At 39.2% G+C, this 18766-nt stretch overlaps 1 protein-coding gene across 2 annotated transcripts in view; it reads right to left on the reverse strand.

Moving 5' to 3' along the window:
* FAM120C (family with sequence similarity 120C) overlaps positions 1 to 18766 on the reverse strand; it is a 115357-nt gene that overhangs the window by 70261 nt on the left and 26330 nt on the right. Inside the window, exons 2-4 of one of the 2 annotated variants that reach the window (XM_027053535.2) lie at positions 11592 to 11838; positions 10179 to 10261; positions 2078 to 2206 (exon numbers count right to left, since the gene is read on the reverse strand). In XM_027053535.2, the coding sequence (XP_026909336.2) occupies positions 2078 to 2206; positions 10179 to 10261; positions 11592 to 11838 (459 nt within the window). Of the gene's footprint in view, positions 1 to 2077; positions 2207 to 10178; positions 10262 to 11591; positions 11839 to 18766 lie in introns of those variants that run through there. The other variant, XR_008290119.1, reaches the window with a different exon arrangement.

An 18766-nucleotide genomic window follows, 5' to 3' on the forward strand; every position in this document is an offset into this window, starting at 1 on the left:
TTCAAGACAGAGTGCTATTTGCAAAAAGATAGACACATGGGTCAAGTGAACAGAACAGAGTCTAGAAATAGACCCACACAAATAGCAATTCAATGGAGAAAAGCCAGTCTTTTCAACAAACTGTATTGAAACAACTGGATATCCATATGCAAAAACAAACCAAAACACCTCACCTTTTATACAAAAATGAATTGTAAATAATGATTTGTTCTAAATGTAAAATTTTAAACTATATAATTTTTATAAGAAAAAAGGATAATATTGTCATGCCTGAAGTTAGGCCATGAATTTTTAGACATGATACCAAAAGCATGATCCATAAAAGATAAAAATTAAAAACTTTTGCTTTGCAAAAGACACTGTTAAAGGGAGGTAAAGATAAACTACAGACTAGGATAAAATATTTGCAAACCAGATATCTGACAAAGGACTTTAAGCAAGAATATATAAAGAACTCGCAGAAATCAACAGTGAGTAAATAAACAACTCAAGTAAAAATGGGCAAAAGACTGTTCATGAACAGACTATTCACCAAAGAAGACATATGGATGGCAACTAAGCACAAGAAAAAAATTTTATCATTAGTCATTTGAGGAATGCAAATTAAAATTATGAAGAGCTGCCACTACACACCTATTAGAATGCTTATAAAAAATACTGATTAGTAACAAGTGCTAGTGAGGAATGGAACAGCCACACTGGAAAATGGTTTGGCGGGGTCTTATAAAGCGAAAGTTAAACATACACTTACCATATGACCCAGAAATCCCACTCCTTGGTATTTACACCAGGGAGATAAAACTTATGTTCATTAGAGAAAAATCTGTACATAAATGTTTATAGCAACTGTATTCGAACTACCAAAAATTGGAAACAACTCAAATATCTTTTAGAGGTGAATGAATAAATACACTGTGGCATACCCATACAATGTATACCACTTAGCAATAAAAAGCAAGAATTATTGATAGATGCAACATGAAACAATGTAGAAGAATCTCAAGGCATTATGTTGAATGAAAAATACTATTCTCAAAGGATTAAATACTATGTGATTCCATTAATATGTTATCCTCTAAAAGATATAACTGTAGTGACAAACAATAGACTGGTAGTTGCCAGGAGTTAGGGATAAGTTTGGGTGTGATTACAAAGTGACAGCATGAGAGATTTTTGGGGGTGGCTCAACTGTTCTGATCCTAATTGTGATGGTGGTTACATAAATCATGTGCTAAAAATTCAGAGAACTATATACACACACATATAAAAGTCAGTTTTACTTTATGTTAATTTTTAAAAGTTTATTTATTTTTTGAGACGGAGTGTGCACAAACACAAATGGGGGAGGGGCAGAGAGAGAGGGAGAGAGAGAATCCCAAGCAGACTCCGCACTGTCAGCACAGAGCCTGATGTGGAGCTCGAACTCATGAACAATGAGATCATGACCTGAGCCAAAATCAAGAGTTGAACACTTAACTGACTGAGCCACACAGGTGCCCACTTTATGTTAACTTTAAAAATAAACTGAAAAACCCATTGTGCAAGTCTAAATTAAATTATTGAAAACAAAACTGACTTATTTTCCTAACTTTTAGCTTCATTTCACAAGACAAATTCCCCACTAGAGTCTTTTTCTCACTATTAACAATGAAATACTGATTTTTGTTTTATGTGGACCTACTTTAAGTAGTCTTTTTCATGACCCATTAACCTCAACTAAGCAAGACCTTCTTTATATCAAGGTATACATTGAAACACAAAAAGGGTAGAAGCACATATTCTAGAGTGATAACTATATCAAGTTGTTTCTGGGTAATGAGATTTTAAGTGTTTTTATTTTCTAGATTTTCCAGAGTAAGCTTTTTTATCTTGATAGTGGGGAAAAAGGCAAAGAACTCTTTCATTCCAGACCTAGTAATGTTTTCAAAGGAAACTTTGGGGTTCCAGTCTGTAAGCATGGAGAAAACAAGCAGCTAGGTGGAGAGAAGGTAGGTAGCACAGAAAAAAAAATCAAATCTGCTGGTGGTACTAGTGAAGGTAAGAAAACCGGCAACTCTCAGGAAGAAGTCTAGCTCACCTGAGACTGTTTGAAAACATCCTTCCCAACCACATCCAGATTTGAAGGGTCTTTAATGGAGCTAACATACTCAGAAACAGCCTTGATCACCACATCACAGGGAGGAAGAACCAGCTGATGAGCTCGGACCTAGAAGAGATAAGATAAGCAAGGTACACTGAGGTTGATGATGATCACTAAGAGAAAGAGTGATGTAGGGGTAAGCCAGAAAATTCAAATTCAGTAAATCCACTTAGAGATAGTTAAAATCTTTTCCTTAAAAATAGTTTCCTCCAGGGGCGCCTGGGTGGCTCAGTCAGTTGAACGGCCGACTCTTGGTTTCAACTCAGGTCATGATCTCACGGTTCATGAGTTTGAGCCCCACGTGGGGCTCTGCGCTGGCAGTGCAGAGCCTGCTTGGGATTCTCTGTCTCCCCCTCTCTCCGCTCCTCTCTCTCTCCCTCAAAAATAAGTAAATAAACATTAAAAAATAGTTTTCCTCACAATTCTCAACATAGAACACTTGGGGGAAAAAACCCAAAAAAGTATAAAGAAAGATAACGTCATATCATTTATAATCCTACTACAGAGATAACCACTAGTTGAGGACACTGCCATAATCAGTTTTCTTTCATAATACCATTTGGCAGCTTTCAGTTTTTTAAATAATTTTTAACGTTTATTTATTTTTGAGAGAAAGAGAGAGAGAGAGAGAGCACACATGAATGGAAAAGGGCAGAGAGACAGGGAGACACAGAATCCAAATCAGGCTCCAGGCTCTGAGCTGTCAGCACAGAGCTTGAGGCGGGGCTCAAATGCGTGAATGGTTAGATCACAGTCAGATGTGGTCAGGAGCCGAAGTCAGACACTTAATGGACTGAGCCACCCAGGCGCCCCTGGCTGCTTCGAATTCTTTGCAAGTATAGGTAAGGTTTTAATTTGTGGGCCATATTTGGATCCCGATTTGAACTAACTACAAAAAAAAGCCTTTTTGAAACGATCAAGATGATCCTAAAATGGACTGGATGTTAACTTATCATTAATTTTGTTAAAAGTAATAATGGCATTGTGCTTATGTATGAAAATGTTTGAGATGCATATAGAAGAATTTGGGAGTAAAATGACTTGAGGTCCAGAATTTATTTAAAACAATTTTTTTCAACGTTTTTATTTATTTTTGGGACAGAGAGAGACAGAGCATGAACGGGGGAGGGGCAGAGAGAGAGGGAGACACAGAATCGGAAACAGGCTCCAGGCTCTGAGCCATCAGCCCAGAGCCCGATGCGGGGCTCGAACTCACGGACCGCGAGATCGTGACCTGGCTGAAGTCGGACGCTTAACCGACTGCGCCACCCAGGCGCCCCCAGAATTTATGTTAAACTACATTAGCAACAGCAATGATAATAATAATAATAAAACTCCAGCAAGTGTGGCTACATCTTCATAACTGTAGGAGCTAGAAGATGTTCAATAGTGACTCACTATATTATTATTTTATCTACATTTGTGATGCTTGAAAAAATTTAAATACAGGTTTTCTTTAATGCTATGATAAAATGTAGGTATGATTTTTGTTCACGTTCTAATTATTTAATTATAAGCTTCCTAAACTGGTAATTAGTCAAAGGGTATAAACTTTTTTTTTATTGTCAAGTTAGCTCGCATGCAGTGTAGTCTTGGCTTCAGGAGTAGATTCCCATGATTCATCACTTAACATACAACATCCAGTGCTCATCCCAACAAGTGCCGTCCTCAATGCCCATCTCCCATACTCCACCCCCTAAATCCCTACCCCCAGCAACCCTCAGTTTGTTCTCTGTATTTAAGAGACTTTTATGGTTTGCCTCCCTCTGTTTGTAACTTATTTTTCCTTCCCTTCCCCTACGGTCATCTGTTAAATTTCTCAAATTCCACAATATGATATCTTTCTCTGACTGACTTATTTCGCTTAGCATAATACCCTCCAGTTCCATCCACGTTGTTGCAAATTGCCAGATTTCATTCTTTTCACTGCCAAGTAGTATTCCATTGTGTATATATACCACATCTTCTTTATCCATTCATCAGTTGATGGACATTTGGGCTCTTTCCATAATTTGGCTATTGTCAATAGTGCTGCTATAAACATTGAGGTGCATGTGCCCCTTCGAATCAGCACTCCTGTATCCTTTGGATAAATTCCTAGTAGTGCTATTGCTCAGTTGTAGGGTAATTCTATTTTTAATTTTTTGAGAAACCTCCACACTGTTTTCCAGAGCAGCTGCACCAGTTTGCATTCCCATCAACAATGCAAGAGGGTTCCCTTTTCTCCACATCCTTTTCAATATCTGTTGCTTCCTGAGTTGTTAATTTTAGCCACTCTGACCTGTGTGAGGTGGTATCTCAATGTGGTTTTGATTTGTATTTCTCTGATGATGAGTGATGTTGAGCATCTTTTCATGTGTCTGTTGGCCATCCAGATGTCTTCTTTGGAAAAGTGTCTATTCACACCTTCTACCCATTTCTTCACTGGATTATTTGTTTTTTGGGTGTTGAGTTTGGTAAGTACTTTATAGATTTTGGATAATGACCCTTATCTGATATGTCATTTGCAAATATCTTCTCCCATTCTGTTGGCTGCCTTTTAGTTTTGTTGATTGTCTCCTTTGCTGTGCAGAACCATTTTACCTTGATGAGGTCCCACTATTCATTTTTACTTTTGTTTCCCTTGCCTTCGGACACATGTTACTATAGTGATTCACTACATTATTATTTTATCTACTTTTGTGATGCTTGAAAAAATTTTAAATACAGGTTTTCTTTAATGTGATAAAATGTAGGTATGATTTGTTGTTCACATTCCAATTATTAAATTACAAGTTTCCTAAAATGGTAGTTACTCAGTCAAAGGGTATAAACTTTTTAAAGGCTTTTTATATAAAATTGTTTGGGCAAAAAGCTGTACCATTCATTCCTTCAACAAATATTTACTTCCTACTGTGTACTAACTAGGCACTGTCATAGGCACCAAGAACACAGCAGTGAATAAGATAAATATTGCTGCCCTTATGGAAGATTAAATTCTAGGGTAAGTGTGTCAGAATATCTTACAGAATAAATAAGTAAAATGCATACTATGTTATATACATATAACTTACCTACAGGTAAGTTACCATATAACTTACCTACAGGTAAGTGCTGGAGAAAATATAAGCAGAAGATGGGCATGGGAATGCAAGTGTGTCTGTGTGTGTGTGTGTGTGTGTGTGTGTGCACGCGCGTACAACCATGCAATGTTAAATAAGATGGTCAGGAAAGGCCTCACTGAGAAAATGCCATTTGAGAAAACCTGTAACGGTGAGGACATAGTTATGTGGGAGGAAAAAGAATTCCAAGTGGAGAAAATAATAAATACAAAGGTTCTACAAGCAAAAGAAAAGAGAAGATGACATCAGAGCTGTAACAGAGGCCAGTCAGTACAAGACTTTGTAGGCCATGGTAAAGATTGAGTGAGTGACGTGGACAGCCACTGGAGGATTTTGAATTAGAGAAGTGACTGATCTGAATAAGGTTTTAAAAGGATCACTCTGGCTGTTATATTGAGAATAGATTTGGGAGAGGGGAGAGTGCAAACAGAAAACCAACAGTTAATAAGCTGTTATAATAATCCAGGCAAGAAATAATGGTGAATTGACCAGGGTAGTAGCAATGAAAATGGTGAGAAGTGGACATATATAGAAGGGAGAACTGATGGTATTTGCTTACAGAGGAAATGCAGGGTGTAAGAAAGAGAGAAAGAAATCTGAGATGACTCTATGGTTTTTAGCCTGAGCAACTAGAAGGATGAGATTGTCATTAATGAAAATGTGGAAGGTTCTCGGAGGAACAGATTTAGGGGAAAGATCATGAGTTTCCACTTGGATATATGACCCTGAGGTGTTTAGTAGGCTGTTAGATATTACGATTTGGAGTTCAAGAGGCATGTTAAAACTAGAGACATAGAGGGGTGCCCGGGTGGCTCAGTTGGTTAAGCATCTGACTCTTGATTTCGATTCAGGTCATGATTTCAGGGTTGTGCGATGGAGACCTGCATCATCCTGAATCCATGCTCAGCATGGAACCTACTTAGGATTCTCTCTCCCTCTCCTTCTGCCTCTCTCCCACTCATGCACGTGCTCTCCCTCCATCTCTCTCTCAAAAAAAATTTAAAAAACTAGAGACATATATTTAAGAGTCATCAATGGACAGATGATACTTAAAGTCATGATATTGTATGAGATCAACCATTAAGGCAGAAAGTATAGGTAGAACTAAGAGAAGGGACCAAGGATAGAATTCTGGGTCACTCCAAAGATAAGAAAAGAAGAAAAAGAAGTAGCAAAGGAAACAGGAGCAGCCAGTGAAATAGGAAGGAAACTAGAAGAGAGTGGTGTCCTTAAAGCTAAGTGAAGAACACGTTCTAAGGAAGAGGAAGCGAGCAAATGGGTCAAATGCTGCTGATTGGTCAAATATGATGAACACTGAAAGCTGGCCATTAGATTATTAACATCGAGGTTTATTAACACCTTGAGCTCATCAAGAGCCATTTCTGCAAAGCAGATTGAGAGAGAGTAGGGAAAAGGAATAATAAACACCTCAAGTATAGACGACTCTATAGGAGGCTTTGCGATAAGGGAAGAAGAAATATGGGCTAGAGGAGAAGAAGAAATATGGAATAGTAGCTTGAGTGGAGGAAGTAAGGTCAAGAGCAGAATTTGCTTTATTTTTTAAGATGGATGCATGCTTATATATGGGACGGGAAAAATTCAATGAAGACAGAAAAATTGATGCAGGAGAAAGAGGGAAGACTTGCAAAAGGGATGACCTTAAGTTAGTAAGAGGGGATGCGATTTGGCATGTATGTAGAGAGGTTGGCCTTAGATGGGAACAAGGACAGGTCATCCACGGTTAACACAAGGCAGGCAGAACAAGTGGGCACACAGATGCACGTGGGTGAGAAGATGAAAGGGTAGGAGCTGGTGGAAATTCTGTTCCAAATGCTTACATTTTGTCAGTGAAATACGTAGCCAGATCATGAGCTGAGGGAGCAAGGAGGAGGGAGTATTAGAGGCATTAGGAGAGAGGAAAAGGTATGAACGAGCAGAGTGAAAGAACTAGAGAAAAGTAATATATTCAGCAACTTAAACTACCACCAGAAGTGTATAAGAGTATTACTCTCAACATAGCCTCAAAAGGAGTAGGTACACTAATTTTTCAATATTTGCCAAACTATTAGGTTAAAAAAATAATTTCATTTGCATGACTGATCACTAGTGAGATTTGACATCTATCTAGTCATAGTACTGGCCACTGTATTTCTTCTTTTGTGAGTTGTCTGCTTCAGTCTTTTGCTCATTATTTCATTTACTGGGGTATTAGTATTTGACTTCATAGATCTGTATGAATCCTGAAAATATTAAAGGTATTCTCTTCAACAAATGATGTTGAGAAAACTGGACAATTACATGAAAAAAAATGAAAATAGTCCACTTTTTTACACCATACACAAAAATAAATTCAAAATGGATTAAAGGCTTAAATGTGAGACCTGAAGCCCTAAAAATCCTTGAAGAGAGCATAAGCAGTAATTTCTCTGACATCAGCCATACCAACATTTTTCTAGACATGTCTCATGAGGCAAGGGAAATAAAAGCAAAAATAAATTATTGGGACTACATCAAAATAAAAAGCCTCTGCACAGAAAAGGAAATAATCCACAAAACTAAAAGATAACCTACTGAATAGGAGAAGATATCTGCAAATGACACATATGAAAAAGGGTTAGTATCCAAATATATAAAGAACTTTAACTCAACACCCCAAAAAACAAATAATCCAATTAAAAAGTAGGCAAAAGACATGAACAGATATTTCTCCAAAGAAGACATACACATTGCCAACAGACACATGAAAACATGTTCAACATCACTTATCATCAGGGAATTGCAAATCAAAACTAACAATGAGATATCACCTCACACCTGTCAGGATGGCTAAAATCGAAAACACAAGAAACAACAAGTGTTAGCGAGGATGTGGAGAAAAAGGAACATTCATGAACTGTTCGTGGGAATGCAAAGTGGTGCAGCCACTGTGGAAAACAGTATGGAGTTTCCTCAGAAAGTTAAAAATAGAACAACCTCATAATCCAGTAATTGCACTACTGGGTATTTACACAAATACAAAAACACTAATTCAAAGGGATACATGCACCCCCATGTTTATGGCAGCATTATTTACAATAGTCAAGATATGGAAGTGGCCTGGGGCACCTGGGTGTCTTGGTTGAGCATCTCACTTCAGCTCAGATCATGATCTCGTGGTTCATGGGTTCAAGCCCCATGTTGGGCTCTGTGCTGGGAGCCTGGAGCCTGCTTCAGATTCTGTGTCTCCCTCTCTCTGCCCCTCCCCACTCACGCTTTGTTTCTCTCTCTCTTCCAAAAATAAATAAACATTAAAAATTTTTTTAATAAAAAAAAAGATATGGAAGTAGCCCAAGGGTCCACTGACAGATGAATGGATAAAGAAGAAATAGCATAAGAGGAGTTAAGATGGCAGCCAAATAGGGGGACCCTGGGCTTTCCTCCTCCCTCAAACAGAGCTGTACTGAGGTTACATTACTTGGAATACCCAGGAAATCGATCTGTGGACTGACCGAAGGAACTCCACAGTTGGAGGGAGACAGCATGGCAGGTGTGAAGTATGTGGAAGTGAACTGGGGAAGAGGAAAATTGTGGTGCTGCAGAGGGGAGGAAACCCTTTCCATGGAGAGACAAAAGGGAGAGAAAGACACATGGGTTGAGAAGGTGTAGGATCAAGTTACAACAAGAGGAAAACCTCTCTGGATCATGGTCTTGGGGGCGAGAAGTACTGAGTGTCCCAGTTTTTTCTTAAACAGCATTTGGAGCTCAAACTCCGGTTTTGGAAGTGCGTGACTTTCTCTGGAGCGGAGCTATGGCACACATTCCTGGGGAGGAGGGAGCTAGCTCTGGAGTGCATAGCCTAGTGTAGGAATCTCTGGGGCACACTGGGAGAGAACAGTCCCCTTCCTGGAGTACTTTTGGAAAAGGGTTTATTGCCTCCCCAAGGACAAAACACCATGCAGGTGCCAGCAAAAGGCCTTTTTCATCATCATGGGACAGAGGCACACCCAGAGGGAATACAACCTTTGCTGGTTTTAGCAGTGCTACACCATAGATTCTACACACTGTGCAGGTGTGGGATTTTTTCTCAGGGAGAGAGGAAGGAAGGAAAAATAAGATACAGAGAAGGTAGCAAACCATAAGAGACTCTTAAATACAGAAAACAAACTGAGGGTTGCTGGAGGGGAGGTGGGGGGTGGGATGGGCTAAATGGGTGGTGAGCATTAAGGAGGGCACTCGTTGGGATGAGCACTGGGTGTCATATGTAAGTTATGCATCACTGGGTTCTACTCCTGAAACCAATACTACACTGTGTGTTAACTAACTTGAATTTAAATAAATAAATTTTAAAAAAGAAGAATTAGTGTGTGTGTGTGTGTGTGTGTGCGTGCGTGTGTGTGTGTGTATACATGTTATTCACCCATAAAAAGAACAAAATCTTGCCATTTGCAACAACATGGGTGGATCTAGAGAATATAATGCTAAGTGAAATAATTCAGTCAGACAAAGACAAACAGCATATAATTTCACTCATGTGTGGAATTTGAAAAAGAAAACAAATGATCAAAGGGGAAAAAAAGATAGAGATAAGCCAAGAAACAGATTCGTAACTATATAGAGGACAAACTCTGTAAGTGGGTGGTGGTGGGGTTGATAAGTGAAATAAGTGATGGGGTTTAAGGAATGCACTTGTTGTGAAGAGTACTGGGTGATGAATGGAATTGTTGAATCATTATATGGTATACCTGAGAATAATCTAACACTGTATTATTAACTACACTGGAATTAAGATAAAAAGTTAATAAAAAAAGATTTTAAGGATTTGATCATAATTATAATTTTTTGTAAGTATTTGAAATATTTTAAGCCTAATGAAAGGCAATTATTCTATCAAAACTCCGATGAAAAAAACCTAATGTCCCCTAGGCATGAATGTATAGGTAAGAAAGGGGGCACTTTACCTTAAGTGATGCAAGGGGATGTTCTGGTCCCAAGAGGCTCCAGTGAAAAGCAGCCAGGTCCTCATCTGGGAGAATGTGGTTACCTATAAAGTACATTTGTCATTTACTGACAGTACAAATGTATTCATAGAACTTCCAGGCTATGAAAGGGCCTCTGGGTAAGAAAATAATAAAATAATTCACATAGTTGTAGATTTTCAATGTAATGTCTATAGTAGCTATGTTTTGATTACCCACTATGTATCTCATGCATTATATGTATCATCCTTATAATAACCATGCCAGTAGTATTATTATCCCTATTTTACAGATAAGGTAACTGAGGTTCAGACAAGTTTGGTGACTTAGCACAAAGTAGCATTAAGTTTGGTGACTTAATAAATGCCCACACCAGGATAAGAAGAGGACTTCAAAGCACATGCTATTATCTATTACCTAATCATTCTACTTTTTATAATAGCAGCCACAATTACTGACTGCCTAGTAAGTGCTGGGTGTTTTATATATCTCATTTCACTTAATATTGTCAGTAACACAATGAAATATACTATTCTATTTCACAGATAAGGAAATTGAAACCAGGCAGGTGTAACTTCAGTAATTTGCCATAGGCCTAATTCTAAAAATTGTGATGGCTCTGTTATATGAACCAAACTCAAATCCACTGGGATCATAAGCAGAGGTTACACCTGAGACAACATATTAACCATCATGCTGTCAGTACATGGAAAACCAACTCAAAACATAATCACCTGTCTGTAATTTACTTTTAAATGCATTTTTGAAAGATAAATTGATGGATGACTAGACTGGACTGATATATATGATAAAGCAAATATAGGAAAATGTTAATCGCAGGAATACTGGTGGCAGATATAGGATTTTCACTACCAAATTCTTTCAATTTTGATGTATGTTTGGAAATTTTCATAATAAAATGTTAGCACAACAGAAAAAGAAAAACATATACAGCAGTTTATGTTCTTGATCTAAATTGAGACACAGATTCAGAGGGGAAAGGTGCTAGAGCCAAAAAAAAAAAAAAAGTAAATTGAGGTAGAGGGAAAGAAATGCTCATGCTCTGAATGGGGAACCAAAGCTATCTAAGACTAATAAAACATTTGGCCTAAGACAGTGCTCTGCATAAAATAATAATGGAATATAACAAAAAAGTTTTTAGAAAAATTGAAATATTTTCTGGAATATCCTATATTAAATTCATAAGACAAAGATGCTGAGTTTCTAGTAAGAAGCCCAAAAGACTGCTGGGTTTTCCCCAGCATAGTGTTTTGTCAGGCGGACTTTAAAAAAGATAAATTCAATAGTGACAGGCTAAATTGCTCTGGTCTTCGTGTCTTAGCATTGGAAGAGGAAACTTTACCAATCACTGGAGTCTTTTCTTTGGATACCTACCTAGCAGTGCAGCAAATATAGGAAAATTCATCCGTTTCAGGCCCAGCTGCTTGGCTACTTCCTGCATCAGGAACTGATTGGTAGTGAGATTCTTCCCATTCCAGCTCAGCTTCAGAGCATGGGAACTGTAGTAAGAGGGAATATTGTAGAGGGCATACTCGGAATCATGGGCAAGAAGGCCATGGAAGCCATTTTCCCTGAAAAAAGCCACCACTTCCAAATGGTGGTCTTCAAGGCTCTGAAAGACCTAGGAGGGAAGGAGAGAAGAACATATCATGCAACAGAAACCGATATATTTGGTTAGAAGTCCAGGTTAGCAACTATATTTTATAGTTTGTTGAAATTTAAGATCACAAATGGTTGAACACAATACTCTTCAAAAAAAGTCTTTCTCATCTTTGAACTTGATTATTCTTACTATAAACAAAGACATCACCATGCATGTATCCATTTAAATGCCCAGTCCTTTCATGAAACTGTCGTGTGAGGCTCTTCAAAAGAATACTGAAATTAGGGAGCCTGGGTGGCTCCGTAGGTTAAGTGTTTGACTCTTGGTTTTGGCACAGGTCATGGTCTGACAGGTTCATGAGTTCGAGCCCTACATCGGGCTCTGTGCTGACAGTGTGGAGCCTGCTTGGGATTCTCTGTCTCCCTCTCTCTCTCTGCCCCACCAGCACGTGCTCTCTCTCTCTCTCTCTCAAAATAAATAAATTGAAAAAAAAGAATACTGAAATTAACATGGTATATATTACTTAAGTTTTCACCTTAAACAATAACAGAAGATATCTTTGTTAGAAATAAAACTATTATGTATTGCTCAGCACCTTTGAAATGCCACATATACTTTACATACATTATCTCATTGTCAGAACAACCATGGTTGTTCTGAGCAAGGTAGATATGGATAAAAAAAACTTACATGTGGAAATAGATACAGAGAGGTTAAATAACATATAGTAAGAATCTGATTCTAAGTTCATCTAACTCCTTTTAAAAAAATTTCTTGCTTGCTTTTTTTTAGAACCACCTTAAACCACAGAGCACCCAAACAGGGCATTTCCAGCAGGTAGAGGTCAGAATCTTCACCCCATTTTAGAAATGAGAAAACTAAAACTATGAGAGGTTCTCTCCCCTCAAAGCTGCATAATGAATAAGTGTACACAGGATTCAAACCCGAGCTGTTCTGACTCGAGAATACATACTTTCCGTTGTACCAGGCTTCTTCCTGGAAAGCACTATTTTTTATATAATAGACTGTTAAGTGGTCTTCCTGTGCATGCCTCTATCACTGCACTTAGAGCATACTGAAATAATCTGCATACTGGTTCTACCACACTAACTTCCTTGACTGCAGAGACTTTATTTATCTCTTGATTTTGGGCTCCAAGATAATGCTTGGAGCATGATATGAATAAAAGTAGCTAACAGATACTGAACACGTACTATGTGCTAAGCAATGTTGCAAGTACTCTGCACACATTAATTCATTTAATAATCTTATAAGGCTATAACTGTTGTTATCATTCCCATTTTTACATTGCTATTCCTAAGGCCACATAGCTGGAAGGAACAAAGCTTGGATTTTGGCTTTAGAGCCTGTGGACCTATATATTTTTGTTGAACTCAACGGACCTAGTTTTTTTTTTCATTTAAATTATAAAAGAATGGTAGTTTTCTGGAGTCTGACAGGAATTTTAGTGCATTAAGTTTCTCCCAGGATATGGAGAGTCTAGTCACAGTAGATAGTTATGTCACACATTAAGTCCACAGGGGGAGGGACACTGATAAGCAGATAGCAAAGTAATTTCTGCATATGTTTGATATCCAAACAAAGGAACCAAAAATCCTTACTTTGTACTGCCATATTTACACCTAGAGTTATGATAAACTCCAATTGGGTCAGGATAGGAGTACAGTTTTATGCTGTCCCCCTGGTGATAGTTTTTTTCAGCATATCTCTTATACAAGTCACTTATTGAGCATTTGTCTCTACTGGGCATAAGTGTGAAACCTTCCCTCTCATCATCACAATCAGACAATGTGAGCGTTATAAGCCCCATCTTACAGATGAGGAAACTGAGGCTCAGAGAAAGGAGATGCCATGCTCAGGGCCACAGAGCATTCCAAATGTCCATCAACAGAGGTGTCTGAGTGGCTCAGGTTGAGTGTCCAACTCTTGATTCCGTCTCAGGTCATGATCTCACAGTTCGTGGGTTTGAGTCTCACGTCTGGCTCTGTGCTGACAGCTCAGAGCCTGCGTGGGATTCTCTGTCTCGGTCTCTCTCTCAAAAATAAAGAAACATTAAAAAACAAAAACAAATGTCCATCATCAGAAAAATGGTTAAGCAAAATGTGATATATCCACACAAGGGAATATTATTTAGCTATAAAAAGGAATGAAGTACTGATTCATTCTACAACATAAATGAACCTTAAGACCACTATAGAGTGCAAGAAGCCAGACACAAAGGCCAGATATTATATGATTCCTTTTTATATTAATATTCCATAACAGGAAAATCCATAGAGATGGAAAAACAGATTAGTGGTTGCCAGGGACCGGGGAAAAGGGAAATGAAGAATGAGTGCTAGAGGGTACTGGGTTCACTTTTGGGGTGATAAAAATGTTCTGGAATTAGTGGTCACAGTTGTACACAACTGTGAATACAACTGAATTGTACATAAAAAATTGTAAATTTTATGCCATTATGTGAATTATTTCCCAATTTTTTTATCCCAATTAAAAAAAATGGAACTAGAATTCAAATTCAGCTCTGGGATCCTGGGAAGATGGCAGCGTAGGAGGACGCTGGGCTCACTGTTCGTCCTGCTGATCACTTAGATTCCACCTACACCTGCCTAAATAACCCAGAAAACTGCCAGAAGACTAGCAGAATGGAGTCTCTGGAGCCAAGCCCAGACGAGAGGCCCACGGAAGAGGGTAGGAAGGGCGGCGAGGGGGTGCACGCTACACGGGCTGGTGGGAGGGAACCGGTGCAGAGGGGCGTCCCACCGGCCAGAGCCCCCGAGTCTGGCTTGCAAAAGCAGAGGGGCTGGACGGAGTGTGTTCTGACAGCAAGCGGGACTTGACATCTGGAAGGTTATGAGCTAACAGCTCTGCTCGGAGAACGGGAGGGTTGGAGGACAACGGGAGGGAGAGTTGTTGAGCCCTGGACGACAGAGCTCAGCTTGGCGGGGAACAAAGGCGCTCGCCTGTGCCATCTCCCTCGGCCATCCCCCAGCCAAAATGCCAAAGGGAACCAGTTCCTGCCAGGGAACTTGCTTGCACCGTGCAAACACCCAACGCTGTGCTTCTGCGGATCCATCCCTCCGGTGGGTCTGACTCCCTCCCGGTGCCACAGGGCCCCTCCTGAAGCGGATCTCTGAAGGAAAAGCAAGCTGAGGCTGCCCCTTCTGCCCCTGTGCACCTGGCCAATCCACCCCAGCTAATACGCCAGATCCCCAGCACCACAAGCCTGTCAGTGTGCAAGTAGCTCAGATGGGCCATGCCACTCCACAGTGAATCCCGCCCCTAGGAGAGGGGAAGAGAAGGCACACACCAGTCTGACTGTGGCCCCAGCGGTGGGCTGGGGGGAGACATCGGGTCGGACGGCGGCCCCGCCCACCAACGCAAGTTATTCAAGACAGCACAGGGGAAGTGCCCCGCAGTCCCGGACCACTCCAGGGACTATCCAAAATGACGAAACAGAAGAATTCCACTCAGAAAAACGTCCAGGAAATAACAACAGCTAACGAACTGATCAAAAAGGATTTAAACAATATAACAAAAAGTGAATATAGAATAATAGTCATAAAATTAATTGCTGGGCTTGAAAACAGTATAAAGGACAGCAGAGAATCTCTTGCTACAGAGATCAAGGGACTAAGGAACAGCCAGGAGGAGCTAAAAAATGCTATAAATGAGCTGCAAAATAAAATGGAGACAACTACGGCTCGGATTGAAGAGGCAGAGGAGAGAATAGGTGAACTAGAAGATAAAATTATGGAAAAAGAAGAAGCTGAGAAAAAGAGAGATAAAAAAATCCAGGAGTATGAGGGGAATATTAGAGAACTAAGTGATGCACTAAAGAGAAATAATATATGCATAATTGGTATTGCAGAGGAGGAAGAGAGAGGGAAAGGTGCTGAAGGTGTACTTGAAGAAATAATAGCTGAGAACTTCCCGGATCTGGGGAAGGAAAAAGGCATTGAAATCCAAGAGGCACAGAGAACTCCCTTCAGACGTAACTTGAATCCACCTTCTGCATGACATATCATAGTGAAACTGGCAAAATACAAGGATTAAGAGAAAATTCTGAAAGCAGCTAGAGATAAACGTGCTCTGACATATAAAGGGAGACCTATAAGACTCGTGACCGATCTCTCTACTGAAATTTGGCAGGCCAGAAAGGAATGGCAAGAAATCTTCAATGTGATGAACAGAAAAAAATATGCAGCCGAGAATCCTTTATCCAGCAAGTCTGTCATTTAGAATAGAAGGAGAGATAAAGGTCTTCCCAAACAAACATAAACTGAAGGAATTCGTCGCCACTAAACCAGCCCTACAAGAGATCCTAAGGGGAATCCTGTGAGACAAAGTACCAGAGACATCGCTACAAGCATGAAAGCTATGGACAACACAATGACTCTAAACCCATATCTTTCTATAATAGCACTGAAAGTAAATGGACTAAATGCGCCAACCAAAAGACATAGGGTGTCAGAATGGATAAAAAAACAAGACCCATCTATTTGCTGTCTACAAGAGACTCATTTTAGACCTGAGGACACCTTCAGATTGAAAGTGAGGGGATGGAGAACTATTTATCATGCCACTGGAAGTCAAAAGAAAGCTGGAGTAGCCATACTTATATCAGACAAACTAGACTTTAAATTAAAGGCTGTAACAAGAGATGAAGAAGGGCATTATATAATAATCACAGGGTCTATCCATCAGGAAGAGCTAACAATTATAAATGTCTATGCACCAAATCCAGGAGCCCCCAAATATATAAAAGAATTACTCACAAACATAAGCAACCTTATTGATAAGAATGTGGCAATTGCAGTGGACTTTAACACCCCAGTTACAACAGTGGATAGATCATCTGGACACACGGTCAATAAAGAAACAAGGGCCCTGAATGATACATTGGATCACATGGACTTGACAGATATATTTAGAACTCTGCATCCCAAAGCAACAGAATATACTTTCTTCTCGAGTGCACATGGAACATTCTCCAAGATAGATCACATACTGGGTCACAAAACAGCCCTTCATAAGTATACAAGAATTGAGATCATACCATGCATACTTTCAGACCACAATGCTATGAAGCTTGAAATCAACCACAGGAAAAAGTCTGGAAAACCTCCAAAAGCATCGAGGTTAAAGAACACCCTACTAAAGAATGAATGGGTCAACCAGGCAATTAGAGAAGAAATTAAAAAATACATGGAAACAAATGAAAATGAAAATACAAAAATCCAAACGCTTTGGGATGCAGCGAAGGCAGTCCTGAGAGGAAAATACATTGCAATGCAGGCCTATCTCAAGAAACAAGAAAAATCCAAAATACAAAATCTAACAGCACACCTAAAGGAAATAGAAGCAGAACAGCAAAGACAGCCTAAATCCAGCAGAAGAAGAGAAATAATAAAGAGCAGAGCAGAAATAAACAATATAGAATCTAAAAAAACTGTAGAGCAGATCAACGAAACGAAGAGTTGGTTTTTTGAAAAAATAAACAAAATTGATAAACCTCTAGCCAGGCTCTCAAAAAGAAAAGGGAGATGACCCAAATAGATAAAATCATGAATGAAAATGGAATTCTTACGACCAAAGCCTCAGAGATACAAGCAATTATCAGGGAATACTATGAAAAATTATATGCCAACAAATTGGACAACCTGGAAGAAATGGACAAATTCCTAAGCACCCACACTTTTCCAAAACTCAATCAGGAGGAAATAGAAAGCTTGAACAGACCCATAACCAGCGAAGAAATTGAATCGGTTATCAAAAATCTCCCAACAAATAAGAGTCCAGGACCAGATGGCTTCCCAGGGGAGTTCTACTAGACGTTTAAAGCAGAGATAATACCTATCCTTCTCAAGCTATTCCAAGAAATAGAAAGGGAAGGAAAACTTCCAGACTCATTCTATGAAGCCAGTATTACTTTGATTCCTAAACCAGACAGAGACCCAGTAAAAAAAGAGAACTACAGGCCAATATCCCTGATGAATATGGATGCAAAAATTCTCAAGAAGATACTAGCAAATAGAATTCAACAGCATATAAAAAGAATTATTAACCATGATCAAGTGGGATGCATTCCTGGGATGCGGGGCTGGTTCAACATTCGCAAATCAATCAACGTGATACATCACATTAAGAAAAAAAAGAGAAGAACCATATGATCCTGTCAATCGATGCAGAAAAGACCTTTGACAAAATCCAGCACCCTTTCTTAATAAAAACCTTGAGAAAGTCGGGATAGAAGGAACATACTTAAAGATCATAAAAGCCATTTATGAAAAGCCCACTGCTAAAATCATCCTCAACGGGGAAAAACTGAGAGCTTTTTCCCTGAGATCAGGAACACGACAGGGATGCCCACTCTCACCGCTGTTGTTTAACATAGTGTTGGAAGTGCTAGCATCAGCAATCAGACAACAAAAGGAAATCAAAGGCATCAAAATTGGCCAAGATGAAGCCAAGCTTTCGCTTTTTGCAGATGACATGATATTATACATGGAAAACCCGATAGACTCCACCAAAAGTCTGCTAGAACTGATCCATGAATTCAGCAAAGTTGCAGGATACAAAATCAATGTACAGAAATCAGTTGCATTCTTATACACTAACAAAGAAGCAACAGAAAGACAAATAAAGAACCTGAACCCATTCACAATTGCACCAAGAAGCATAAAATACCTAGGAATAAATCTAACCAAAGATGTAAAATATCTGTATGCTGAGAACTATAGAAAACTTATGAAGGTAATTGAAGAAGATTTAAGGAAATGGAAAGACATTCCGTGCTCATGGATTGGAAGAATAAATATTGTCAAAATGTCAATACTACCCAAAGCTATCTACACATTCAATGCAATCCCAATCAAAATTGCACCAGCATTGTTCTCGAAACTAGAGCAAGCAATCCTAAAAT

Source organism: Acinonyx jubatus, chromosome X (genome assembly GCF_027475565.1).
Source record: "Acinonyx jubatus isolate Ajub_Pintada_27869175 chromosome X, VMU_Ajub_asm_v1.0, whole genome shotgun sequence".
NCBI classification, from domain to species: Eukaryota; Metazoa; Chordata; class Mammalia; order Carnivora; family Felidae; genus Acinonyx; species Acinonyx jubatus.